This window comes from Oryctolagus cuniculus, chromosome 13 (assembly GCF_051225735.1).
Source record: "Oryctolagus cuniculus isolate XC-2025 breed Fujian yellow rabbit chromosome 13, ASM5122573v1, whole genome shotgun sequence".
Classification (NCBI taxonomy): domain Eukaryota; kingdom Metazoa; phylum Chordata; class Mammalia; order Lagomorpha; family Leporidae; genus Oryctolagus; species Oryctolagus cuniculus.
Genome location: NC_142879.1, coordinates 27530640 through 27558281, shown reverse-complemented (window position 1 = coordinate 27558281; position 27642 = coordinate 27530640). Strand labels below are relative to the sequence as shown.

General features: G+C 41.1%; 1 protein-coding gene across 5 annotated transcripts in view; it reads right to left on the bottom strand.

Annotated features, from left to right (window-relative positions):
* RPS6KC1 (ribosomal protein S6 kinase C1) overlaps positions 1 to 27642 on the bottom strand; it is a 186261-nt gene that overhangs the window by 31877 nt on the left and 126742 nt on the right. For all 5 annotated transcript variants that reach the window (XM_002717514.6, XM_089312180.1, XM_017347788.4 and 2 more), the window contains 2 exons: positions 9009 to 9056; positions 7708 to 7840 (listed from right to left, as the gene is read on the bottom strand). In XM_002717514.6, coding sequence (XP_002717560.1) covers positions 7708 to 7840; positions 9009 to 9056 — 181 coding nt within the window. The remainder of the gene's footprint in view (positions 1 to 7707; positions 7841 to 9008; positions 9057 to 27642) is intronic.

Sequence of the window (27642 nt, the reverse complement as noted above, 5' to 3'; positions counted from 1 at the left end):
GTAAGAGTACTCCTACCTGGTTTAGTCCCAGCTCCTCTGCTTCTGATCCAGCTATTTGCTAATGTGCACCCTGGGTGGCAGCAGAGGCTGACTCAAGTACTTGGATCCTTGCTACTTGCATGGAAGACCAGCAGGGAATTCCAGGCTCCTGGCTTCAGTAGGTCTAACCCTGGCTGTTGCAGCAATCTGGGGGGTAAACCAAGAGATGGAAGATCTCTCTTTGTCTCTCCCCCTCCCTCTGTCACTGTGCCTTTTAAATAAATAAATCTTTTTTAAAAGAGACTGAAAAATATGCCTTCTTTATAGGAGTTGAAAGATTTATTCTTAACATACTATTCTTAATTTCCATTTTGGAGAGCTTTACTCAATACAGAGTAATTATCATAGCATTGATCTCAGAATTCTCACACATCTCTTGCTACCAGTGATCTCCCTTTCAATAACAGTTAATGGCACAGGACATGTGTTGATCTGTTTTTCCTTTCATTTTTTTCTTACTTAACACTTCCTGCTCTCTTTAGAATATACTCAGTATTCCGTAATTCCCAATATTCAAACTAAAGTTTAGGCATTCATACATGGCTTTGAAATTTACTCACTCCCCAAAGTATCTGTGCATTGATTCTATATTCTTTAGTCTTTTTTTTAAATTTATTTATGTATTTGAAAGCCAGAGTTACAGGGAGAGGGAGAAGGGAAAGAGAGGGGGAGAGAGAGAGGGAAGGAGAGAGAGATCCTTCATCCACTGGCTCGCTGCCCAGATGGCCACAATTATAACATTCTTCTCACAAATACCTATAATGTGGCAGTCTAACCATAATGCCTGAACTTGAACCTGAGCATCTTATACATTCCAAATGAAATGCCTCGGATGGTTTTCAACTCTTCTAAGATGATGATGACTTTGAGGAAAGGTCCAGGTCTTTTTCTGTCTACTACCTATGAAGTGCAAGCCATGACAGGCATTGAGTAAGTGCTTAGTTTTTTTGGTTTTTTAAAGATTTATTTATTTGAAAGGTAGGGTGAGAGAGAGAGAGACAGAGAGAGAGAGAGACAGAGAGAGGAGAGAGGGGAGAGGAGAGAGGGGAAAGAGGAGAGAGAATGAGAATGAAGGAGAATGAGACAGAGACAGAGAGAGATCTTCCATCTGCTGGCTCACTCCCCAAATGGCCAAAACAGCTGCAGGTTGGGCCAGGCTGAAGCCAGAAGCCAGGAGATTCATCTGGATGTCCCATATGGGTACAGGGGCCCAAGCACTTGGGCCATTTTCTGCTGCTTTCCCAGGTGCATTAGCAGGGAGCTGGATGGGAAGTGCAGGAGCCAGGACTTGAACTGGTGCTTGTATGGGATGCTAGCATTGCAGGTCGTGGCTTTACCTGCTGTGCCACAGCACTGGCCCTGAGTCAACACTGGTTAAATCTGATGTAACTCTCCAGAAAGAGATGTGCTATCACAAAGTAGACAGTCTCTGTATCTTTAAAGTTCCAGTAATCAGCAAGAAACAGTGCCTAACAAGGTTCTACTAAGTGTTTCATTCATTCTTAAGCCAACTCCAATTGCAAGAATTACTGAAACCTAAAACTCAATGTGCCTAAATTATTTTTGACCCAAATCAGCTCCTCTAAGTTCAGAGTCATTCTGGAGCAAAAGCTTTGGATCAGTCTTGGGTTATTTTTCTCTCTCTCACTTTTCCAGCATTTAACAAGTTTCCAAATGCTGTACAATCTACCCATAATGTTTCTGCTAGCCATTCTCTTTGAATTTCACTGATCACTCTGGGCTTCTTGGGATTACGCTTCAGTTACAGATCCTTACCTTAAAGCCACCCCGGCATCACTCTATTATACTAATTGCTGCCAATGAATCTTCATTTTACCAGAAATCTCCATCCTGACATTTCTTCATTCAAGAACACAACTCCTCTCTACCCACTAATATACAGGCATGGCAAATGAGCCTCTCAGCAATGCAGGATCAACCCAGGACTTGACCCTTGCCCTTTACTCTCACACACTTCATCTGAATTAGAAGAATTCTAATTCACATAGACACCATGGTGGCCTTTCCCTCATACTACACTGAACTCTGACTTTTTTCCCCCTAGTTTCTCCAATATATACTTCTTAAGACTCGTATTCATGCTGGAAAATTTTTTTTCCAGAATTTTTCTCTCATCAGTTTTTTTTTTTTTTTTGTATCCCTTCACTGGATACAATTCATATTTTCTCAGAATTCTCTATACCACTTCATTCCCTCCTAAACCATTTACAATATCCTACTTCATATTAACATTACTTTTTTGCTTCTATTATCTCCTTTACCAGACAGTAAGGTCTTAATAATCACCAGTAGAAGACTCTATCTAGCATATAAAATAAGCATTAAAGAAGTATGTATTAAGGTACATTACAAAAAGGTGATGCCTTTACAAATTTTTTTTGAAAAATCTTCCCAGGTGGCCGGTGTTGCGGCTCAATAGGTTAATCCTCCGCCTGCGGTGCCGGCACACCAGGTTCTAGTCCCAGTTGGGGCGCTGGATTCTGTCCCAGTTGCTCCTCTTCCAGTCCAGCTCTCTGCTGTGGCCCGGGAGTGCAGTGGAAGATGGCCCAAGTGCTTGGGTCCTGCACCCGCATGGGAGACCAGGAGGAAGCACCTGGCTCCTGGCTTCAGATTGACGCAGCGCCAGCCGTGGCGGCCATTTGGGGGGTGAACCAACAGAAGGAAGACCTTTCTGTCTCTCTCTCTCACTATCCACTCTGCTTGTCAAAAAAAAAAAAAAAAATCTTCCCAGGCAAGAGGTCTAAAAATACTAACAGTATCATTGGGGAGGTCATACATTCCTCCTATGTCAAAACAAATACATGATCTGTTCATAAAACTTTCCAAAAATATTGAAAAGAACAAGAAAAACATTAAAACCACAAAAATCACCCATAATCCTATCACCTAATGATAAGTACCATTAAACTATTACAGTATTTACTTTAAAGCTTGTAATTCACAACTGACATCATATCATAAACATTTTCTAATGTTCACAAGAACACAAGCTTAGATGGCTATATAGCAAATTCACGTGGTAGTGTGACGTATTTAAATGTGCTTCTATTGACATTCAAGCTGCTTCCAATTTTTCACATACACATCTTTGACATCTCTGATTATTTCATTAGGGCAGAATCCAGAAATGGATGTATTAAATCAAGAAGCATGAGTATTTTTAACACTTCTATACGTTGCTATATTGCTTTTCCAGAATCCATTCCTACAAGCAAAATGAAACAGCGCCACCTTCACAGCAACTTGCCTATATCAGGTATTAGCAAATTTACCTCTTTGATTAATCAAATATGGCATCGTATTTAATTTCCATGATTGTCATTGTAACAAACAATTTTTTTAAAGATTTAGTTGTTTGAAAAGTCAGAGTTACAGAGAGGGAGAGACAGAGAAAGAGAGAGATTTTTCTATCCACTGGTTCATTCCCTAGATGGCCGCAATGGCCAGGGCTGGGCCAGACCAAAGCCAGGAGCCAGGAGCTTCTTCCGGGTCTCCAGCGTGGGTAGAGGGGCCCAAGCACTTGTGCCATCTTCTGCTGCTTTTCCCATGCCATAGCAGGGAGCTGGACTGGAAGTGGAGCAGCCAGGACACAAACAGGTGCCCATATGGGATGCCAGCATCACAGGTGGCAGCTTTACCTGCTATGCCACAAAGCCAGCCCCAGGAATAAATTCTTAATGTGGCTATCGGCATTTTCTTTTTGGAATTTGTTCCCAGCCCAAACAACTACCCTAACCTGAATTATAAAAACTGTATATTCAGGGGTCAGGGTCATTATGCATTGAGTTAAGTTACTGCCTGCATGCCAGCATCAATTTCCATACTGGAGCAATGGTTTGAGTCTCAGCTGCTCTGCTTCCAATCCACCTCCCTGCCAAGGCACCTGGGAAAGCAACAGAGGATGGCCCAAGTACTTGGGCCCCTGCCTACCACAAGGGAGACCCAGATGGAATTCTTGGCTCCATGCTTCAGCCTGGTCTAGCCCTGGCTGTCCTGGCCATTTGGGAAGTGAACCGGCAGATAGAAGATCTCAATATCTATCTATCTTCCTCTCTATTTCTCCCTCCCTCTCTGTCACTCTGCTTTTCAAAGTAAGAAAGAAGTCTTAAAAAAAAAAAAAAAAAAAAAAAAAAAAAAAAAAAAAACAACTATCTACAAGGGGGAAGCGGGGGGGCATGGGTGGGGAGGGCGGGACTGTTTTAGCTCTTCCCATTCTCTGTTTGGTGTCCAGTTAAATTTAATGCTGGATGCAGGGATAGAGAAGCAGAATTTTGGTCCCATCACATACTGAAAACCTACATAACCTACAAGAATACATTATTCCCATTGTAGTTTCTCTTGCTTCCTTCACGTCTCTCACTGAACTTCCCCTTCTCAGTAAAGTGACCTGCCACCCATTTGGCAGCCCCTTCCCTTTTCTTCACTTAACTCTACTCCATAGCATTTTTCTCTATCAGACATATGAATATTTACTTATGCATTTGCTTATTGCCTGTGCTGCCTCTATAATACAATATAAGCACCAACTGGACAAAGTCTGTTTTGTTCACTGCCATATTAGAACTATGCCTCTGCCTCAGTAGGCAATCAGTAAGTTTCCACCTGAATGAATTACAGATGGGAAGAAAGAAGTCCAACAGGCTCACGTAAATTATGACTAGTTCTGCAAACACTGGGATGTCAAAGTCACAAATCATAAATACTTTTAAGCACTCATATTACGCAGAAGACAACTATTCAAGGTTTACTTCTTCAGTAATCACTGCACACACAAAAGTGACATTTTTCTGACCTAATTCATGATGGTGCCACAGAAAAGTCCCCCTGATGTCTAAGAGGCAGCACACTACCATCACCTAGTCCACACCACTGCCCAAGCCCACTGAGACATGGCATTACAAGAATCTGAGGTTCTTCTCTTCCCTGATCTTGAATCCATCACAGATTCCATTGACTTTACCCTCAAAACATCACCATGTACCCCAGAATGCCAACCCATCATATTTTGCTTAGATTACTGTATTAGCCTTTTCATTGATCTTATTCTTGTCTTTCTACAACCTCCTCCCTCATACAATGGTCAGAACGACCTTTTAAAAATGTAAACAAGACCTGTCACTGCTTTAGATGTCCAACATTTTCTCAATGCACTTGAATGAAAGCCAAAGTCTTTACTCTGACATTAAAAGACTTGGCTACCCGTTTCTCAAATAGCCTCATCTACCACACCTATTACACTCCAAGCAAATGGTCTCCTTTACTGTTTATCAAACTCCTCTTAACTGTCACCTTCTCAGAGAGGGTGCCCTTGACTACTTCATCTACAGTGCTTCCCAGCTGTCCTCTTTTATATCTCCCAAAGTTAAGAATCAATACAGTCTGGAATTATATATTCTCTTGATTTGGGTTTTTTTTTCCTTTTGTTAAATTATTCAGAAGAATTTAAGTTTCAAAAGCTTAGGTTCTTTTCCTCTCTTGTTCACCTAAAAAACAATCTACCATATAGTATATGTTCAATAAATGTAAATAGTAAATGAATTGAGTTCCTAATTACACTATAATTTACTATTATAAAGCCGTCCTAAAATTAAACAATAGATACTTGACATGTACAGTCAAAATTATCTTCTTCCCATGTTTAAAAAATCCAGGATGGGGCCAACGTTGTGGATATCAGATTAAGCCACCTCCTGTAATGCTGGCATCCCATATGGGCTCTGGTTCAAGTCTCAGATGCTTCACTTCTGATCGAGCTCCTGTCAATGGCCTGAAAAAAGGAGCAAAAAATGGCCCAAGTACTTCAGCCTCTGCCACCCATTCGAGAGACCAGGAAGAAGCTCCTGGCTTCAGCTCTGCCCAGTCCTGGCCATTGCAGCCATCAGGGAGCGAACCAGCAGACAGAAGATGGATCTCCCTCCCTCCCTCTTCCCTCCCTCTCTTTCCCTCCTTCCCTTGCTATAACTCTACCTTTCAAATAAATAAATCCCTAAAAAAAAATCCAGAACAAATACTAGGGTCACATGACCATTCAAAGTCAGATATGGACAATGGTAAAGGTAAATAAAACTTAGTAAAGAGAATCTATAAAAAAGTTTAAAATTTGAAAGGTATGTGTCTCTTTATTTTAAAAATATTATTAAAATGGCCTATAATATTAAAGTAAAATCAGTTGAAATATTAGCTTTAAGATATACAAGGAAAAGCAAGAAGATGGCAGAAAAAAATCTGAAGTATGATGCGGAGGAGGAAGATGAGGAAAAGGGAGAGAAAGCTACAAATTAACAAAGGTAAAGCTAGGACTGAAATTCGCCACTGGTAATCTCCGACATGAATAATCCACGCTGGGCAATAGAATACTGACTATAATTACATTCATCCTACTGACCTTGTTCTAAATTATTATGGATTATTACTACGCAAGTTATTTTGTTCCACACCAGAGGTGGCTGTATTTCGCTATCAGATGACATGACCTCTAATTCAATAATGTCTGTAATGCACTGGTATCCTCAGATAAAAGCTGTCTGTAATGTCTGAACAAAGGTGAATTAGTTATCCAATTCACACACGCAATTAACTCTCTTAATACCTGGGAGACCATGGAGCCCCTTCTGAATTTCCTATTAAACACTGCATATGGAGGTCTTCCCTCCAGCTGTAGTTATCTTGTGCTGTACTTCATAATAAACAATATTAATAGTTTATTGCCCCCGTCAAAAATCTTGCATTAGTTATCATAAGAGACCTCAATCCAGAATGCACAGACAGCTTTTCCTGGGAAAATGTATTACATTCAGATGCTATGCCTATTAGTAAAGCAGAATTGGTCTTCATCTTCAGTAATATAAGAACAATGATGCCTTCATGAAACACGGAAATTAAGTACTACTTTTTTTTTTTTTTTTTACTATTTTAAGAAAATCTCTTAGAAGGCAGAAGGCAATATTTTATTAAGTGAATTTGTGTTTGCTATCTTCAGTCATTCTAAATCAAAGACTATTTATTTAAATTCAGGTATTAGAGGGCAATGCCAAATTAAAACATACCATTTATTTTTGCCACCTGTTCCCTCTACTAAGAGCTGGAATTTCACAAATGATTTGAAGGTAGCACTGTTCTGTGCTTTGTACCCATATGTGGTGCCAATGGCTGTATTCATAAAAACTGAGATCAGAATAACTACGTAATGTCAAGTGTTAAGCAAACACCCCTGCTTCATAAAAGGGGGGGGGGAGATAATTAATTAATTCTTCAGGGGACACTTTTCATTTTAGTCATCTAACATAAACGTGTCTTTTTTTGTTTTGCAGAGAACAAGAGAATGAAATACAAATCCCTCAAATAAAACCAAGCTTTTTCAGCAGTCACATTAAAGTTCTCATTATGTGAAATAAATTCTGTGAGAAAGCAGCTCAGTAGGCTCAAGAATGTTACCATAGTTCAAAGAAATCTGCTGTGCACCCAGCTTTTCATTTTCCCTCATAACTCAAAACAGGGAGGCAGAGCAGAGCAGAGGGACCTGTGTCCCATGCATCTCGTGCATTTATCTGCTCCTGAAATGGCACGTGTGAGGAGGACGTTTTCAGAACTGGGAAGCCAAGTGGGTGACATTCCTTAGGCCACGGACAAGCCCGCGTGCACACCGACCTTCCACGTGCTGTAGCACCAGAAACACCGACTCCTCCGAGATGATGTACTTGTGCAGACACACCATGTTGGGCACACAGCGGGGGATGATGGTCTTTCTGTTCCTGCTGTACTCGCTGCTTTTCCTTAGACCCTGACAGAGAACAAAAAGGTCAGTTGTACCCTCAGCTGCCTTTGGAGCCTGCTGTGCTCTGTGTTTATCAACCAAACTAATCTATCCGAGTTACTCTGGGCTTCAGAGAAATCACTCATCTGCTGCTCTGTGCCCCTCGGTCCCTGGAGGCTCTGCTGATGGCATCTGGCGTGCATCCAGAGAACGGAAGATGCCACAAAGCTGCCATTAAAATCAATTACGTGGGTCAGTGTTTTTATTAGAGACGCTCTCAAACTAAGTCATCACGATGACACACAGTTATTTCGCTGTGACCTTTTAAGTTGTATTTTACTTATGTATATCTTTAAAGCAGTAGACATAGTGAGATCAATTCGAGTTCCGAAGACGCAAATGGTAGCCCGAGACTAAACAGGCAACTTTAAAATTGTATTCCAAAAAAGGACAGAGATGATCAAGTCTTCTCCGAGGGAACAAGGTATGTGTGTTTTCTAGTGCCAAACCCTGAGTTTCAAAACCAGGGAAATGTCAGTGACGAAGGACAGTCCTGGAAAGAAACCTGCTTCAGTGTGCGTCCAGGCGACCCCCGGCAGCGTCTCACCAGCAAAAGGAAAAGTATCAGAAAAAGTAACAGAAAATTCATCAATTCAACCTTCTGGATTTTGTAGAAATGCATAAAATTTGGGTATTTTTGAGAATATGTACTATCACAATCTATTCTAAATTCAATTTCAAAATTACAAAATGGAGGGTTTCTTCTCTTATTTAATTAATTATAAATTGAGGTATAAATGAGGTCAAAATTGAATTCAGATCAAAAACAGGGCCATTGATGCAGACAACTTTCCCAAACACCTTTAACACAGAACTTAAGGCAGTATTTTGTGCTTAAAAACCACAATCATAATCAAAGGTGAGATTTATGCAGTCTTATATAAAATGTATTTGATAAGTATTTCAAGTTCACACTACACATTTAAACAGCAAGAAATCATTCTTCAATTTATCCACACTAAACGTATGTTACAGAGTTCTTAGCAACTAGGATGGAAGGATAGAAAGAAAATTAAATACAGACCACCACAGAGACATTCAAACATCCAGGGCAGGAACTGTAAATATCTCTTCTTCAGAAGCATAATTTGAAAAATAAATATCCAAAATTCATTAACATACAAATTCTACTTACTTTTAAAATGAAGGTCTGTTCAGTCCTTGTGTCCATTACAAGTAAAACCTACATAGAAGACATGAGTAGCAACTTATTCACAATGCAATAAAACACTAACTCTTAACTTTTGGAAACAAACTTTACGAGTTGGAGGGTGTTAGAATTGACTCCCCCAAACTATCAATTTCTAAATAGATTTAGGCCAAATCACAGATTTAAAATAAGTCTCATCCACAAACAGGTTTCATTATGATGTCTGTTTCTTAAAGGCCGTATCTTAGAATCCTTACTATGTTTCCCAGATTTAGTTTTAAATATATTTCTTAAAAGTAAAGAAAATACTATTTTAGACAACCAATTTTTTCTCTGGAGCGTTTATGGCTAATATTAAGCAGTAATGACAACAACAATAAAAAAAAAGTGATGAAATCTCAATTTGCTTCCTAAAACTTCTTATGGAGCAACTTCTATAATGTGATCTCACGAACTCAGAATCTGGCAGCCCTGGGCATCCTTCTGGCCTGCTTCTCCACCCCAGGCTCATCCCTTCTTCTTTCTTTTTTAAAATTTATTTGTTTATTTGCTCATTTATTTATCTGAAATACAGAGTGATGGGGGCTGAGGGATACCGAGAAAGAATCTTCCATCCACTGGTTCACTCCCCAAATAGTCACAATGGCCTGGGCTGGGTCAGGCTGAAGTTAGTACTCAGGAACTCCATCTGGGTCTCCTCCCTGGATGGCAGGGGCCCTAGCACTTGGGTCACTGTCCATTGCTTTCCCATGGACATCAGCAGGGAGCTAGATGGGAAGCAGAGCAGCTACGACTTGAACCAGCAGTTGGGGATGGGATGCCAACATCACAGGCAGTGACTTAGCCTGCTGCATCACTATGCCAGCATCCCCAGGCTCATCCTTAATTCCTCTTTTTACTGTCAACAAATCGCATCAGCTCCATCTTCAAAACAAAGCCAGAATCTGGGAGCTGACATTTAGCCTAGCAGTTAAGATTCTCACATTTCAAAACAGAGTGTCTAGTTTCAATTCCCAGCTTCCTGCTGATGCAAAACCCTAGGAGGCAACAGGCCATGGCTCAAGTAATTGGGTTCCTACCACCCATTTAGAAGATCTGGACCGTGCTCCCAGCTTCTAGCTTCAACATGGGCTGGCTGTAGCCATCACAGGCCTATGGGGAGTGACCAGAAAATGGCAGCAGCTTCTCTCTGCTTCTGTGTGTCTGTGTGTGTGCACATGTATGTGTGTGCCTGCCACCTCAAATAAATAATAAAAACTAAAGGAAAAAAAAGGCATACAGAATCTGAACTCATGAATTCACGCTTACAAGCAAAATTAGCCTGAACCAAGCAAACACCAGTTCTTATGTGACTTTTAACAACGACCTCCCAGTTCATCTCCCTGTTCCATCAGTGCTGCTCTGTGGTCTACTCTCAGATCAGCAGACAGGATTTTCCTCCTTTTTTTTTTTTTTTTAAGATTTATAATCTTAAGGGGGGGGGGGGGTGGCACTGTAGCATAGAGGGTAAAGCCACTACCTGCAGTGCCAGCATACCACATGGGTGCCAGTTCATGTCCCAGCTGCTCCTCTTCCAATCCAGCTCTCTCCTATGGCCTGGGAAAGCAGTAGAAGATGGTCCAAGTCCTTGGGCCCCTGCACCCACGTTAGAGATCCAGCAGAAGCTGCTGGCTCCTGGCTTTGGATTGGCTCAGCTCCAACTGTTGCAGCCATCTGGGGAGTAAACCAGCAGATGGAAGACCTCTTTCTGCCTCTGTGCCTCTGTAGCTCTGCCTTTCAAATTAAATAAATTGATTTATTTATCAATTTTTTTTCTGCTTTTCAAACACTGTTTACTTCACTCACACCCGGGGCGAGGCAGGAGGCAGGCAGGAGGCAGGCAGGAGGCGCATCCGTGCTGGACGCCGAGCCTAGGAGTGCACGTTCACAACAGTCACGTACAGGACCAGTGTGCTGAGGGCCAGCAGCCCCGTCACCAGCGCTCAGGCTAGCAGTGCCGTCCAGCTGCCAAGCGAGCAGAGGTGGACGAAAGTCTCCATGATGAAGGCCTTTTACACGCTGAGCAGCATGAGCAGGAGGGGCGGGGGGGGGGGGGGGACAGAGAGAGAAAGAGAAACAGAGAGAGAGAAGAGATCTTCCATTCACTGGTTCACTTCCCAAATGGCCACAATGGCCAGAGCTGGGCTAGTCCAAAGCCAGGAGCCAAGAGCTTCTTCTAGTCTCTCATGTGGGTGGCAGGGGCCCAAGTACTTTGCCCATCTTTTACTGCTTTCCCAGGCACATCACCATAGAGTTGGATTGGAAATGGAGCAGCCAGAACTCAAACCAGTGCCCATATAGGATGCTGGCATTGCAGATGGTAGCTTTACCCGCTATGCCATGGCACCAGCCCCAGGATTTTCCTTTTAAAACATAAATTAGAGGGGCAGGCATTTGGCTCAGCAGTTAAAGTTGCCTCTTGAGACACTTAAATCCCATGTGTCAGAGAACCTGGTTCAAGTCCCAGTTCCTCCACTTCTAATCTAGTTTCCTGCTGATGCATACTCTGAGACAGAGCAGATGATGATTCCAGTCCTTGGGTCACTGTCACCCATGTTGGAGACCTGGTTTAAGTTTTGTTTTTTTTAAGATTTATTTATTTACTTGAAGGCAGAGGTAAGAGATGCAGAGAGAGAGAGAGAGCAAGAGAGGTCTTCCAACTGCTGGTTCACTCCTCAGATGGCCTCAGCGGCTGGAGCTGTGCCAATTCAAAGCCAGAAGCTTCCTCCAGGTATTCCACGTGGGTGCAGGGGCCCAAGGACTTGGGCCATCTTCCACTGCTTTCCCAGGCCATAGGAGAGAGCTGGATTGGAAGTGGAGCAGCCAGGACTCAAACCGCGCTCATATGGGATGCTGGCACTGCAAGCAGCAGCTTTACACACTATGCCACAGTGCAGTCCCCATGGATTAAGTTCTGAGCTCCTAGCTTCAGCCTGAACCAGACCCAGCTACTGTGGGAATTTTGAAAGTAAATAAATATACAGAAGGTATGTGTGTGAGTCTATATGTCTGTGTATCCACCATCCAAATAAAATGAAAAAAAAAAAGACAAGTAGGAATTTGGCACTGTGGTTAAAATGCCACTTGGCACGCCTGCAATTTTGATCATAGTGCCTTGTTTGTGTCCTGGCTCCTCAACCTCCAATCCAGCTTCCTACTAATTCCCTGGAGGTAGTAGATGATGGCTCAAGCACTTGGGTCCCATCACCCCAACTTGGGAGACCTGGATGGCATTCCAGGATCCTGGTTTTGCCTGGCCCAGTCCTGGGCATGGCAGGCATTTGAGGAATGAACCAGTGAATGGAAGATGTCTGTCTGTCTCTGTCTCTCTGCCTTTCAAATAAAATGAAAATTAATAAATTGTTTTAAAGATGTTAAGCTTAGGACAGTAAAAGTCTGGTAAGAGGAAACAGGAGAGTTAACAGGGGAAGCCAGTCTGATAAGATAGCACCTTCCTAGGGCCAGCACTGTGGCACAGTGGGTTAACGCCCTGGCCTAAAGTACTGGCATCACATATGGCCTGGGAAGGCAGTGGAGGATGGCCCAAGTCCCTGGGCTCCTGCATCGCGTGGGGAACCTGGAGGAAGCTCCTGGCTCCCGGCTTCGGATCAGTGCAGCTCCGGCTGTTGTGGCCAATTGGACAGTGAACCAGCGGATGAAAGACACCCCCCTCCCTTCTCTCTCTGCCTCTCCTTTCTCTGTGTAACTCTTTCAAATAAATAAATAAATCTTTAAAAAAAAAAAAAGATAGCAACTTTCATTTAAACATGTTAAAGTGTTACTGCTGTTCTCCTGGAAATGTTTCCCAGCCACTTTTCAAACAAGTACTCCTCCTTTGTATATTCAGCCCAAATGCCAGTGTTACCTCTCAGTACTGCTATGTTCTTCCAGGTTATACAGTATCAACTTCTACAGCAGCATCTCTAATCATTAAATTTGGTTTATTTATTCACTTGTCTATCACCTGAGCAGCCATCGGCTTCCCAGGAGCATGTCATAGACAGAATAATGGCCCCAAATGTGTTCAGAACCTAATCTCCAGCATCTGTGAATGTGTTATGCTACTAGAAGAAAGAAAGGGGGAGGGATGGGAGAAAGGAAAAAAGAAAGGGAGGAAGGAAGGGGGAAGAAGAGGAGAGGATAGGGGAGGGGAGGGGAGAGAAGAGGAGTGAAGGGGGAGAGGAGAGGAGGGGAGAGGCGAGGAGGGGAGGGGAGAGGCGAGGAGGGGAGGGGAGGGGGAGTGAAGTGGGGGGAGAGGAGAGGAGGGGAGGGGAGTGGAGGGGAGGGGAGACGAGGGGAGATGAGGGGAGGGGAGTGAAGGGGAGGGGAGGGGAGGGGAGGGGAGAGGAGGGGAGTGAAGGGGAGGGGAGGGGAGAGGTGAGGAGGGGAGGAGAGGGGAGGGGAGGGGAGTGAAGGGGAGAGGAGGGGAGTGAAGGGGAGGGAAGGGGAAGGGAGAGGTGAGGAGGGGAGGAGAGGGGAGGGGAGGGGAGTGGAGGGGAGGGGAGGGGAGGAGAGAGGAGGGAAGAGGAGAGGAGGAGAGGGAAGAGGAGGGGAGGGGAGAGGAGAGGTGAGGAGGGGAGGGGAGAGGTGAGGAGGGGAGGGGAGAGGTGAGGAGGGGAGTGGAGGGGAGGGAAGGGGAGGGGAGGGGAGAGGACAGGACATGGCAGACATAATTAAGGTAAACAGATTTTTTTCAGGATTATCTGAGTGGGTTCCATCATATTACAGGAACCCTGAAAAGAAGAAAACCCTGCAAGAAGAAATAGAAGGCAGAGACGCGATCCAGCAGAAAGAGAAACAGGAGAGATCTGAGTTGCAGAAGGACATTCAGTTGCTCGTTCTGAGACATGAGAGCCACATGAAAGAAGAGCAGAGACCACTAGGAGCTCCCAGCCAGGCTGAGAAGAAACACAGACAGCTTCTAGGAGTGAGGAGCTGCCTTTGGTTGGCAGCCAGAAGGAAACAGAAACCAGCCAATGACTTGAATGATCCTGGAAGTCAACCCTTTGCCAGAGACTCCAGTAAGGAATACAGCCTTGCCAGGGCCTTGATTTTAGTCCAAAGAGACCTGCGTCAGTCCTCTGATCTACAGAATTAAGATATTACTTGGTTGTTCTAAGTTGCTAGATTTTTGGTAAACAGAAATTATATTTCTCCTATCACATAATACATTGTTGTCTTCATATGGTAAGTGTTCATTAAATGTATGGCTAGCAGATTTAAATATAAAAGTACAAGAGGAAGAGGGCAATATGGAAATGAAGCATAGAAAATAAGTCAAAACTGAAGACTGAGGGGCTAGATGCTTGGCACAGCAGTTAAGGTGGCACTTGAGACAATCCTGAACACCGTGTCTGAGTGCCTAGGTTCAAGTTCCAGCTCTGCTTCCAATTCCAGGTTCCTGCTAAAGTGGACTCTAGGAGGCAACCGGTGATTGTTCAAGTGGGCAGGACCCTCCACCCATGCTGGTGATCCAGAATGAGTTCCTCGCTCCCAGATTTTGCCTGGCCCAGACCCAGCTGTTGTGGGTATGGAAAGTGTGAACCAGCAGATAGAGGCTCGCTTGCTCCCTCCTCCCACTCCCCCTCTCCCTCTCTCTCTCAAAGTAAAATTTAAAATTTATATATAAAATTTTAAATAATAATAATTGATATTTGGACATTCTCCATAAAGATAAAAATTAAAGATATGAGAGTGTGCCCCTCACTGGAATGCTTCCTTTCTACCTGGTACGATGCTGGGCTTTAAAGAATTAAATTATGTAATGAGCTCAGCGCTCCAGAGAGGTAGATATATTTTGTCAATCCACTTTGCAGATGAGGAAACAAATAGAAAACTGCTAAATTACCCATGATCAGAAAGCTAAGAAGTGAGAGATGCAAAATTTAAGCTTGGCAGTCTGGCTCTAGGTTTCTTCCTGTTCAACTGCTAAGCTATGTTCTATATATAAACAGTAAAAAATACAATATTTTGGTGCTTGAATTTTGAAGTTTATACATGACTGGAATAGTATGGGTGAAATTAAACAACAACCAAAAACGTAGGGAGAAAAATCCAAAGAGAATCAGGAAAACACAGTGGTTCAGGTGTCACAGAAAGGGAACACTTAAGATGAGAGCAATCAGTTGTGCCAAACAACAAAGAGAAGCCATAAAGAATGAGGACTGGGAAGGGACCACTGGCTAAATCCACGAGGAAGCCACTACTGCATTCTGCAGTGACCTGCCAAGGACAGAAGCCAGACTGCCCTGAGTTAATAAAAGGTAAAAAATGGGGCCAGCATTGTGGCATAGCAGGTAAAAGCTACTGCCTGAGACACCCACATCCCTTATGGGATTGCTCCACTTCCCATCCAGCTTCTGCTAATGTCCTGGAAAAGCAGCAGAAGATGGCCCAAGTACTTGGGACCCCGCACCCACGTGGGAGACACAGAAGAAGCTCCTGGCTCCTGGCTTCGGACCAGTCCAACTCTGACTGTTGAGGCTATTTGGGGAGTGAACCATAGGGTGAAGATCTTTCTCTTTTTCTCTCCCTCTCCCTCTCCCTCTGTAACCCTGCCTTTCAAACAAATAAGTAAATCTTTAAAAATAATAATAATAACAGGTAAAAAAGAAAATGGAGATGCTAGATATAAATTTTTCAATAGTAAAGCAGGTAGAAGAAGGAAAAACACTAAAACAAACAAGCTAGTGGCATCATCAGTTCAACAAAGGTTTGGGTTTTGATTGCTCCTTAACTGCCCTCTGAGGTACAGACACCACCAATCCTAAGACTCTGATGCATACTCTGATGAAATATACTCATAGAACTTGAACCTTCAAAGTGAAATTAACATATCATGAGTGCAAAAGGAGGCACCATGGTGCCTCTCTCTGCAAAGAAAGATTCAGTGAACATCTGTTGAGTATTGGAAGACATTTAGTGTTCCTTAATTCTCTTCTGATATCAAGTTGTGACTCCTTTAAGTCACTCACCAGAAGGCCATTCCTGTTTGAATATAATTCAGCTATATGAAAAAGAAAACATCTCGCTAGATGAAAAGATACGGAAGTTGTACAATCAAAGGAAGGAATTTCTTTTCCCTACCAGAAGCCTCTTAATTGACTGCACAGAATATACCTGCATAAAACAGAAATGATATCTCTGCTGGCCTCAGCCATGAAGCATAAAGCAGAGCCGATAAAAAGGGCAAATTAAGATGGATCAACATGGCCAGGAAGGGCTGCTTCTGTTTATGTTTACTTTCTTCTACCAAGTTTGTTTGTGACTAGAAAATGTTCACATTGAGGCAATAAACACAAGAACATATGTGATTTTTTTTAAATGTGCCCTTTGACTGTCAATTTCTCCCAAACAGGTGTTGGCTAAATGATTATAAATTGGCCTCTGGATACACCTCTTCAACTGAGCCGTACAGGGCTGGTGATAATATAATTAGACCTAAAAACATCAGGCTGGTGAATGCTTTCCATCTGTTTGGCAATAATGTTTAGTTAACAATAGTCTTTAAAAGAAGCACCTTCAACTTCAGTTCTTAAAGTTATTTATAGAGCCATTCTTAACACACCAGCACTCTTGCTAACAAGAGCTTTAGCCACTTGGAAATTATTAGCCATACGGCTGTACACAAAGAGAAATGACTGCATTTAACATCTGTATCTTTCCAAATTTACATGCTTCAACCTCATTTAAAGTCATTTCTTAATGAACAGTGCTGTGGTGCTGCATTAATATTATAGTTGCATGCACAAAGATCATAAGGAGCCAAACATTTTTTTAATGCCAACAGTAGGCCAATCTGTAATGAAGCTGTCAGCACAAAGGACAAAATAATAGCTTCTTTAACCCTCAAACAGAATTTGTTCATTTGTAGACTAGAACACATCAATTTAAAAACTGCTCATGGGTTTGCTCACCTTTATAAAGACAAAAATCTAATTTGTACTAATTTGATACAATTGTCTTTCCAATAAAAGGCTCCTAAAACCATCATTTATTTCCCGATAAAAACAAGTACTATAACTAAAACTGTCATGAAATAATTACCCGGAATAGCATACCTTATTGAAAGAATACAATTAATTTACTTTTCCCTGTCATTTTTCACACATACTTATCAGCACCATAGTAGCATATGGTCTAACAAAGGAGATTACTCCATCTTAGCCCACTCTAATATATATAATGACTCCTCCTAACTGGAAGAAAAGCAGACAACGTATCCCTTCAGGACTAGTCTCATCTGTTCTTCAGTTCCACCAGCACCACTCTTCTTTCTAAACAGTAGTAGGAGCAGCTCCAACCGACTGTAGGTCTGGGTCTTTTTGTTAATTAGAATATGGGAATGCCTACTATTTAACCAGACATCACCTTTGCAAAGACGGCAGAGGAGGGACACCAAGAGCATCAAATGATTTTTTTTTTAAGTATACAAAGAGGAATAAATGTGGAAAAGAGATATGCTACATCAAAGACATCATGATGGTGGCCAAGAAGTGTGGAGAATTCCCTGTGGTGGACTTTAAGTGTCACCCTATTCTAGAATCCTTTTAGATATTTAATCTAAATGCTGACATCAGAAGCCTGGAGGTCTCTGAAAATAACTTCAGTTCTAATTCCTTCAAAAAGGAAGATTACCTGGGTAACTTGAGGAAATGTCTGTCTCTATTTCGGTGGCCATTATTTCATAGGACTCCAGAAAAACTCACAAAGGTTAAAACAATGTTTACAAAACGCTCACAGGGATACTCAAACCGGACAAACATAGCCTGATCCTTAATGGTGTTGCAGCAGTATTGGTGCTTGCTGATGTAACCTGAATGAGATTCCAACCAGGCAAGTATTCTGCTGGGAATGGACACAGAAGTAAGCCTGCCCGAAGGAATGGGATCAGCGCAATGTACAGGCCATAGCAAATCTACAAGCCCAATCCTGCAAATGAGAGAGTTTTTCCCAACAGTTTCAGATCAGTGACGTATATTTACTGTACTCTCATTTTAAAAGAGTCTGCACATAACTTGAGTAGTAGCAGATGAGTTTTACGAGAGTGGGTAAAGTTATCCTTCTGTGGAAATGTTTTAAGCAACAAATCTACAGCACTAAAATTCTGCTTCCCTCCTCTAATATCATGAGATAATAATCAAATGTTATTCATATTTTCTGCTAAAAATCCATTCTCATTTTGAATTCTTACAGTCTACAAAATGCATTTCTACTGTTAATTCCACACCTTATCCTCATGAGACATCTCATAAAATCCCAACTATCAGAAAACAGGGAAGAGTATGAAGTGATCGTTACTACCAACAGCTCTCCCCAGCTGGGGTCTAACTTTCTCTTTGGCATCAGAAGGCTAGCAATGAGCCCTGTACCACTGCCCAGCAACTCCAAAAGTAGAAGATGTCATGCCTACAGCTTCAGGCCATCAGAAGTGGCAGCGTCCAGAGCATCAGTGTGAACAGACCGTGCAGACACACTTCTCTACTGTTCTGCCATGAGTCCAACCTGTTCTTGGTTTCACAATAGTCATTTCACTGAGGAGAACCAAAGTATGAAAAGTGAAATTTGACACAGAAACTTAAAACCATAAAGGATCTTTCCACCATATAAATATCTGAAGGATATTTTCACTCTCAAGGACCTACTGTCAATCAAGAAAAGTGTAAATGGGGCCAGCGTTGTGGCATAGTGGGTAAAGCCAACATCTGCAGTAAAGCCAACCATCCCATATGGGTTTGAGTCCTGGCTCCACTTCCAATCTAGCTCTCTGCTTTGGCCTGGGAAATCAGTAGAAGATGGCCCAAGTCCTTGGGCTCCTGCACCCACCTGGGAGACTCAGAGGAAGCTCCTGGCTCCTGGTTTCGGACTGGTGTAGCTCCAGCCGTTGTGACCATTTGGAGAGTGAACTAGCAGATGGAAGACCTCACTTTTCTCTCTCTCTCTGCCTCTGCCTCCCTGTAACTCTGCCTTTCAAATAAATAAATAAATAAATCTTTTTTTTAAAAAAAAGGTATGAATGGTATCCCTAGGATTTCAGAGGAACAAGACGGAAAGAAAGAAAGAAAAACTTCAGAAGGTTATCCACACTCATCTGTGCTAGAACTTCCAACAGAGCACATTATCATGATGTGAATAAGCAATATAAAAAGCGTACCACCTTGTGGTTAGATGAAAAAGTCAAGAACCACCAGCATACTTAGGACAAAGTAAAATATCTCATGGAGGTAGACTGATCTCTAGGCTTCTGTTTAATACAGAAATCTATCTTAAAGGTAGAAGACAAGACCCTATGTAACCAGACTGTAAGGAGGCAGTGCTCAAAATCTACATTTCTTTTTAATTAATAAAACCCCAAATTCTGTAATTCAAAGTATACTTTAAATGTTTATCCAAACACCTGTAACACCAAAAAAACAGCCCCCTTTTCCATTTATCAGGTAATCTTAATTGTCAACTATTGACAAATTAGGGTAGAGGCAGAGGAAAAAGAACCAGGTTAGGAAGAGCAAAAGATGTGAAATTAAGCTGGGATATAACTACTTTATGTCTATAAGAAAACAACTAATTTCAGATTTCTTTAAATGCCCAGACATTTATAAAGGTTTTAGTATGCTAATTTTTTAATTAAAAGATATTTCAGCAGTGAAAGCTCTTTCATATGCACTACTGATTCTTCATCAAACGTTAACTTTCCAACTTAACACCAGTATAGCCGGTGGCAGCCTGAAGGTTTACCATCTGCTGCTACCCAAAGTCACTGTGGCCACCTTCAGAACATATGCATCAAAGCCCCAAGATAAGAGACTGAAGAAATACTGCCTAACTCAGCATAAGGGGGATGACGAACCCAGAGGCAGGCAACAGGCAAGCAACCAGAAAACACAGAGCATCAGGAACCATCAGTCACCCATAGAAAACGGACCCAAGGTCACAGGAGACTCCAGTGCCAGAAAACAAACACAAGAGAAACACTGGTTCTAATACTTAAGTCATTATGTGATGATTTTTCTTTGAAAAAACGGTGAATCTTCAAAAGCCTAATTATATTTAAAATCACCAACAATTTTATTCAAAATAAGCATAGGATGAGTAAAATGTAATAGACGATTTAAGATGTTTTATTAAATTTCTCCATCAATAATAACAAAACTATATATTGTTCATGCAGTAACATTTTTTGAAAGGTTCATTTTTCTGGGTATCATCATACCAGCAATTCAAACATTACCCAAGGAAAACACACTTTGAGACAGGTTTAACAAAACACCAATTAGAATATCTGCTATCTGACTACTCAGAAATTAATTTTCTTAAAGTAATAATCATATTTACCACAATATCTCATATAAAAACAAAATACTACAGCTTTTAAAAGCAGATTCACAAGGGCCTAGCCAAACTCCAAAATAATGATAAATAAAATGTAAATGTAATCAGAAGAAAATCAATATACAAAATATTTTTAAGAAAATCAGACAAAAAAGTCTTTTAATTCTTGCTTTTAAAATGGCCACACATGCATTAACTTTATGTTAATTCTAATCTTAACGCAAATTTTTAAAAATATTCTTCAAAACCTCCACAGAGAATTAATTACAAACTAATTTAAAACTAGGCCATTATTAAAACATCCATGAACCCTAAGAATTGTCATAATAAAGCCCATGATCCTACTCTCTAATTAATAAAACCATAACCTATTGAGTGCAACTATCTATGGTTCCTATAATCCCATATTATACTTGTCTTGTGTGTATGCCCAATGTGAACTCAGTTTATACCTCTGATTCATTAGGAACTTGAATAATCATGATGATTTTTTTAAGGATCATGTTTTGTCATTTTGTTAATAGTTAAAAACAGGGCAAATACTACCAGAATAACTTAGTTTCTAAGATATGTTACAAATATATTATGAATATTTTGATACTGCTAAAATAGATCTGCAAATATATTATACTTAAAATTCAAAAGCTAATCATCACTATATTAATTTCTCCAAAGGGCAGAAAATATGGTTGGGCAAAGTTTTTGTCCTGTTGTTGTTTTTAGCAAATTAAGCTTAGGATCAGAAAAAATAAAAAGATTCTTTTAAATTCTTTTGTAGTGACATCAACAAACTGATTCTAAAGTTCATACAGAGATGCAAATGACAAAGAAGAGCCAACAGGATAATAAAGGGGAACAAAGTTGGGAGACTGACACTACTGGACGCCAATATAAGACAGTGTGGTATTGGCTGAAAAACAGACAAATAGATCAGTGAAACAGAATACAGAGCCCAGAAAAGAGACCCACATAAATACGCTCAACTGAGCTTTAACAAAGGAGCAAAGGCAATACAATGGAGCAAAGATAGTCTTTTTAACAAATGATGTTGGAATAACTTGGACATCCACATGTGAAAAGGTCAATCTCCACACAACCTTACATCCTTAACAAAGTTAACCTAGAACGGATCACAGACCTAAATGTAAAACGTAAAATTCCTAAAAGATAACATAGGAAAGATACCTTAATGCCACAACCCAGCCATGAATAAAAAACTGATAAATGGACTTCATTTAAATTAAAAGCTTTTGCTCTGCCAAAGAGAATGTCAAGAGGAGGCAAAAACAAACCAGACAGGCAGAAAATATTTATAAAAAAATAAATCTGATAAAGAACCGCTATATAAACTTTACACAAACTCTTCAAATTCAACAATATGAAAACAAAAACTGTTTTAAAAATGGGACACAGGGTCAGCTTCATGGCATAGCAAGTAAAGCCACTGCCTGCAACATGGGCATCCCATATGGGCACTGGTTCATATCCCAACTGGTCCGCTTCCAATCCAGCCCCCTGCTAATGGCCTGAGAAAAACAGCAGAGGATGGCCCAAGTGCTTGAGCCTCTGCCACACATTGGGGAGACCTGGAGGAAGCTCCTGGCTTTGGTCTGGCCCCAAACTGGTCGTTGTGGACATTTGGAGAGTGAACCAGCAGATGAAAGATCTCTGTCTCTCCCTCTCTCTCCATAGTTCCTTCAAATAAATATATAACTATTAAAAAAAAATAGACACAGCCCCAGCCATTGAAGGCAAAGACAATTAGGAAGTTAATCAGCAGCTAGATCAACTGATATTTCTCTCTCTCTCTCTTCTTTTCAAATAAAATAAAATAGAACAAAACATGGATGAAACAAAAGGACATTATGTAAAGTGACATAAGTCACACACAGAAGAACAAATACCACAAGTTCTCACGTACATATAGAAGCTTTAAAAAGTCCATCTCATAAAAGTAAAGAATAGAAAAATGGCTACCAGAAGATGGGGAGTGGAGGTAGGAGAGGACAGTGAACGGGTTGAGAGGTACAGTTGGTTAGGATTAACTTCTAGTGTTCTATAGCACAGTAGGGTGACTATGGTTAACAACCATTAATTGTATATTTCAAAGCAGTAGCAGAGAGAATTCTGAATGTTTTCGACACAAAGAAATGATAAATGTTTGAGTTAGCGATTATATCAATTAATCTGATCCAATTATCATATATTGTATGTGCACGCTGAAATGAGACTCCATAAATATGTACAATTATGTGTCAGTTGAAATTTTTAAATATATATTTAATTTTAAAAAATGAGTAAAGAGCTGTGTGGCACAGCAGGATAAGCTGCCACATGCAACACCAGCATCCTATATCAGAATTTCAGCTTCATGGCATAGCAGATTAAGCCATCATCTGCAACACTGGCATCCCACATAAACCCTATTTTGAGTCCTGGCTGCTCTACTTCCAAACCAGCTCCCTGCTAATACACCTGGGAAAGCAGTGGAAGATGGGCTAAGTGCTTGTCCCCGGCCACCCTCATGGGAGACCCAAATGCAGCTCCTGGCTCCTGGCTTTGACCTGGATCAGCCCCAACTGTTGTAATTACTGGAGAGTAAACCAGTGAAAGAAGATCTGTGTCTGTCTCTCTCTCTCAGTCTGTATCTCACTCTCTCTCATACTCTTTCAAATAAGTAAGTAAATCTTTTTTTAAAATGGCCCAAAGACTAGCTGGTACTTCACCAAAAAAGATATACAGGTAGCAAAAAAGTGTATGTGAAAGATGCTCAACACCATATGTCACCAGGGAAGTGCAAATTAAAATGAGATAACACTACACATGTATTAAGAATGATCAAAATCTAGAACAATGACAATACCAAATGCTGATAAGGACACAGAGCAACAGGAACTCTCATTTACTACTGTTGGGAAGGCAAAATAGTATGGCCACTTTGGAAGAAAAATTGGCAGTTTCTTGCAAAATTGAACATACTCTCACCAGATACCATCCAACAATTGTGTTCTTTGGTGTCTACACAAAGGTATGTCTACAACAAAAATCTGCACACAGATGTTTATTCATTACTGCAAAACTCAAGTGCAACCAAGATGCTCTTCAGTCAATGAAGGGATAAATAAACTGGTACATTCAAGTAACAGAAAACCCTTGACAGCTAAAAAGAAATGAGAGATCAAACTATGAAAAAACAGGGAGAAACCTTAAATGCACATTACTAAGGAAGCCAATCTACAAAAGCTACATACTGTATGACTGCAACTATAGGACATTCTAGAAAAAGTAAAAACTAAGAAGATAGTGAAAATATCGGTGGTTATCAGATTTTGCAGGAGAATGAAGAGGTGGAACACAGATTTTTTTAAGAGCAATGAAAATGCTCTGCATGATACTACAACAGTGGATCCATGTCACTGTCCACTCATCCGAACACACAGAATAGGTATAACAGGAATAATAAGCCCTAATGTAAACTATGGGTTAAAATTAAAACTTTATACAAACTAAATTTAGCAGAATTTAACCAAGCAAAGAATAACTGGCAAACCAGGTAGCTCTCATCTCAGAACCAGAATAGGTTCAGAAAACTCCACCCAGCAATGTAGTCAGGCAGCTATAATGGCAGAAAATGAAAGGTACAGAGATAGCACAAATGGTTATAGCTCAGTGTTAGGTTTATTTGAAACTGGTCCAACCAACTGGCCACATCTGATTGGCCTAAGTTCATCTGTTGTGACTGGCAGAGACTCAGCTTTTTGTTGCAAAAGTATATTCCCGAGAGCGAGGCTTTCCGTTAGTTTACATACTAAGTTAGGTTGCAGGTCCTTCTGTAGTGACTCAAGTACAAAGGTGTCCTCAGACCAAACTCAGGTTAACGGGACAGAATGGGAGTGATATGGAACTGTAAGTTCATCAATCATAGGAAGTGTAGCACTCTGCTAGGGGGTTTAAGTAACACAGGAGGCTATGAACATATGTGTGGGGGCTGCAGATTTAGAGGAAGTATTTATATCTTCCTCTCAATTTTGCTGAGTACCTACAACTGCTCTAAATAAATTCTTTCTATAGAAGTAATTCTCTGCTTCCCTTGGCCAAACCCCTGGACTGTGCATCTTGAGGCAAAATAACAAAATCTAGTCCTGTCCTAGAGTGAAGCAAAACACAGCATATTCTCCCGTAAATAATCCAGGGAGTAATTATTTCCACCACAAACATGAATGTAAACTCTCTAACATTCATATGTGCCAAATGTCAATGAATGTGAGCCATCCTTCAATGATGTCTCATACTAGGACGTGAGGTTAACGATTTATGGAACAATAAACCCACCACAGAAATGCCTTTTATACAGATGAAAAGAGAGTTTTACTCTGTATAAATTTTCAATTCCGGGCCTATACATCTATTACTGCAAAAAACATTCTTCCAAAGGACATGGTGTGTCTTTGTAAGGGAACCGGATATAAATACAGCAGAAAGCAGAATATAAAAGACAGAAATTGGGTTTAAAACAGAATCGCTAAAGAGCTAGGAAAAACAACCACTCAGGAGCCTCTTCGCAGATCCAAATGCTTTAAAAGCTGGATCTCTACACCTTTGTCATTCTCATTTTGATTGTCGGTTTTCTGTTTTTGTGAAAAACCTGCCCAAGGCCATAAGGAGATTATGCTAAAGAGAGGTTAAAACTCTAAAGTTCTGGGTTTATAGGCCCAAGTTCATCTCATGCCATTCAATTCCATAAAGAATCCATTTATTCTATTTCTCTGGTTTGAATTCTGCAGTTCACTTTAGATGATGACTTGACACTGTTAAATTTAGATGAAAATTAATTCAACTAAAACTACAGTCTATTTTATTTAGCTTTGGATTCTTATTTGCATTTGCTAGAAAAACCTAACACTCTAATGCTGATGTAAACTATTTCACTGTCCATTCATAGCCTGATTTAATATTTTCATTCTGCTACTAGATGTGCTCTATAAATATACTTGATCAGCTTATAGGTCCAAAAAGCTGAAATAAGTCCCTAAAAAATAACAAATATACTCACATGGTATTCTTTCATATAATGTTCAGAATCAATGCAGTCTGTACTCAGACATTAATAAACACTCTCTTATAATACTGGATACACAGGTAACCTCAATTCAATCAATGCATATACAACAAGGCTGCCAATGTCAAAGGTAGCCTGATTCCTATTCAGAAGAAACTGCCTTAAGGACAAGGAATCTCTAAGTGGTTTACATGTCATTATTTTTAAATGTTTTTAATGAGCCTGTACTTCAGTAGCAGATGGAGCAGGACTTCTGATACTGCTTAAAATTTGATGGTATCTTAGTATGTATTCATGCTCTGAAAAATTCTAAAATATCTTAAAGGATATATAAAACATAGGCAGGCAGGCAGGCACAACACGCATTCTCAAACTGACAATTTCAATGGCTGTATAAAGTCCCCTGCCAACAATCTACAGGTGTGCTCTATGAGAAACATGAAAACAAGCAGGACTAGGAATGTTACGACAGTTTTCAGTTTGACAGTTTTAAACTCTTGCTCTGATGCTTCAGATGCAATATATTTTGAGATGCAGGTTCAGATTACTTCAAATCTTTAAATATATACATTATTTCTTTCTTCGCCCTTAATATTCAAGAAGTATGCTTGGTCATCAGAGGAATCTGAAGTCTTATTGGGAGAGGCACAGAAATAACATCAAAAGCTACAGTACAGGGGCCGGCGCCGTGGCGCAGCAGGTAAAGCGTAACCTATAGTGCCAGCATCCCATATGGATGCTGGTTCAAGTCCCAGCGTTCCACTTCCAATCCAGCTCTCTGCTATGGCCTGGGAAAGCAGTAGAAGATGGCCCAAGTCCTTGGACCCCAGCACCCACGTGGGAGACCTGGAAGAAGCTCCAGGCTCCTGGCTCCGGATAGGCGCAGCTCTGGCCATTGTGGCCAACTGGGGAGTGAACCAGCAGATGGAAGACCTCTCTCTCTCTGCCTCTCCTTCTCTCTCTAACTCTTTCAAATAAATAAATAAATCTTTAATAATAATAATAATAAATAAAAAGCTACAGTTCAGTGGCTAGGTTGCCACTTGGCCCCCCAGCATCCCATATCAGAGTGCCTGGTTCAAGTTCAAGCTACTATACTTCTGATCCAGCTTCCTGCTAATAATGTGCACCATAGGAAGCAGCTGCCACCCATGTAGGAGACTTGGATTTAGATCTGGGCTCTGCGTTTCAGCCTGCTGCAGCCCTGACTGTTGCAGCCATTTGAGGAGTGAACCACTGGAAGAACAATCAATCAATCTCTGTTTATCTCTGTCTCTCTGTCTCTCTCTCTCTCTCTCCACCCTTCTCTCCCTTCCTCCCCCTCATCTCTTCCATTCTCCCTATCTGTCACTCTGGCTGTCAAATAAATGAATCAAAGTACATAAGTTTATTTTGGTGAAAAAAATCTTGAAATCCATTGACTTTCTCATAATACACATATTCCACAAACTTTTTAAAGTACCCTCAGAAAGGAGGCATATATTCAAATAATACAGGGCAGGCAGAATAAGATATCAAAGCATTGGTTTTTTGAATTTTTTCGTTTTCATTTTATTTGAAAGGCAGATAGAGACCTATCTGCTGGTTCACTTCCCAAATGCCTACAACAGCCAGGCTGGACCAGGCTGGAGCCAGGAGCCTGAAAATACATCCGTCTTCCATGTGGATGACAAGGTTCTAACTCCTTGTACCATCACTTGCTGCCTCCCAGGGTATGCATTAGCAGGAAGCTGGCTCTGAAGTGGAGTGGCTGGGATTTGAACCAGGCACTCTGACTTGAGATTTAGGCATTGTAAGAGGTAACTTAACTGCTGTACCAAATACCCACCCAAAAACACAGAACTTTAAAAAACACATAACTAATATTTATGTGTCTCAAACGTGGTTGCCCCTTATCATCAAAATAAGTATATTAGATATATGTACTTCCTTAAAGATGGTATTATTGAGCCCAGTGCTGTGGTACAGTGGGCTAAGCCCCCGCCTGCAGTGCCGGCATCCCATATGGGCGCCAGTTTGAGTCCTGGCTGTTCCACTTCTGATCCAGCTTTTGCTGCAGCGTGAGAAAGCAATAGAGGACAGCCCAAGTCCTGGAGCCCCTGAACCTATGTGGGAGACCTGGAAGAAACTCCTGGCTCTTGGCTTCAGATCAGCTCAGCTCTAGCCATTGCAGCCATCTGGGGAGTGAACCAG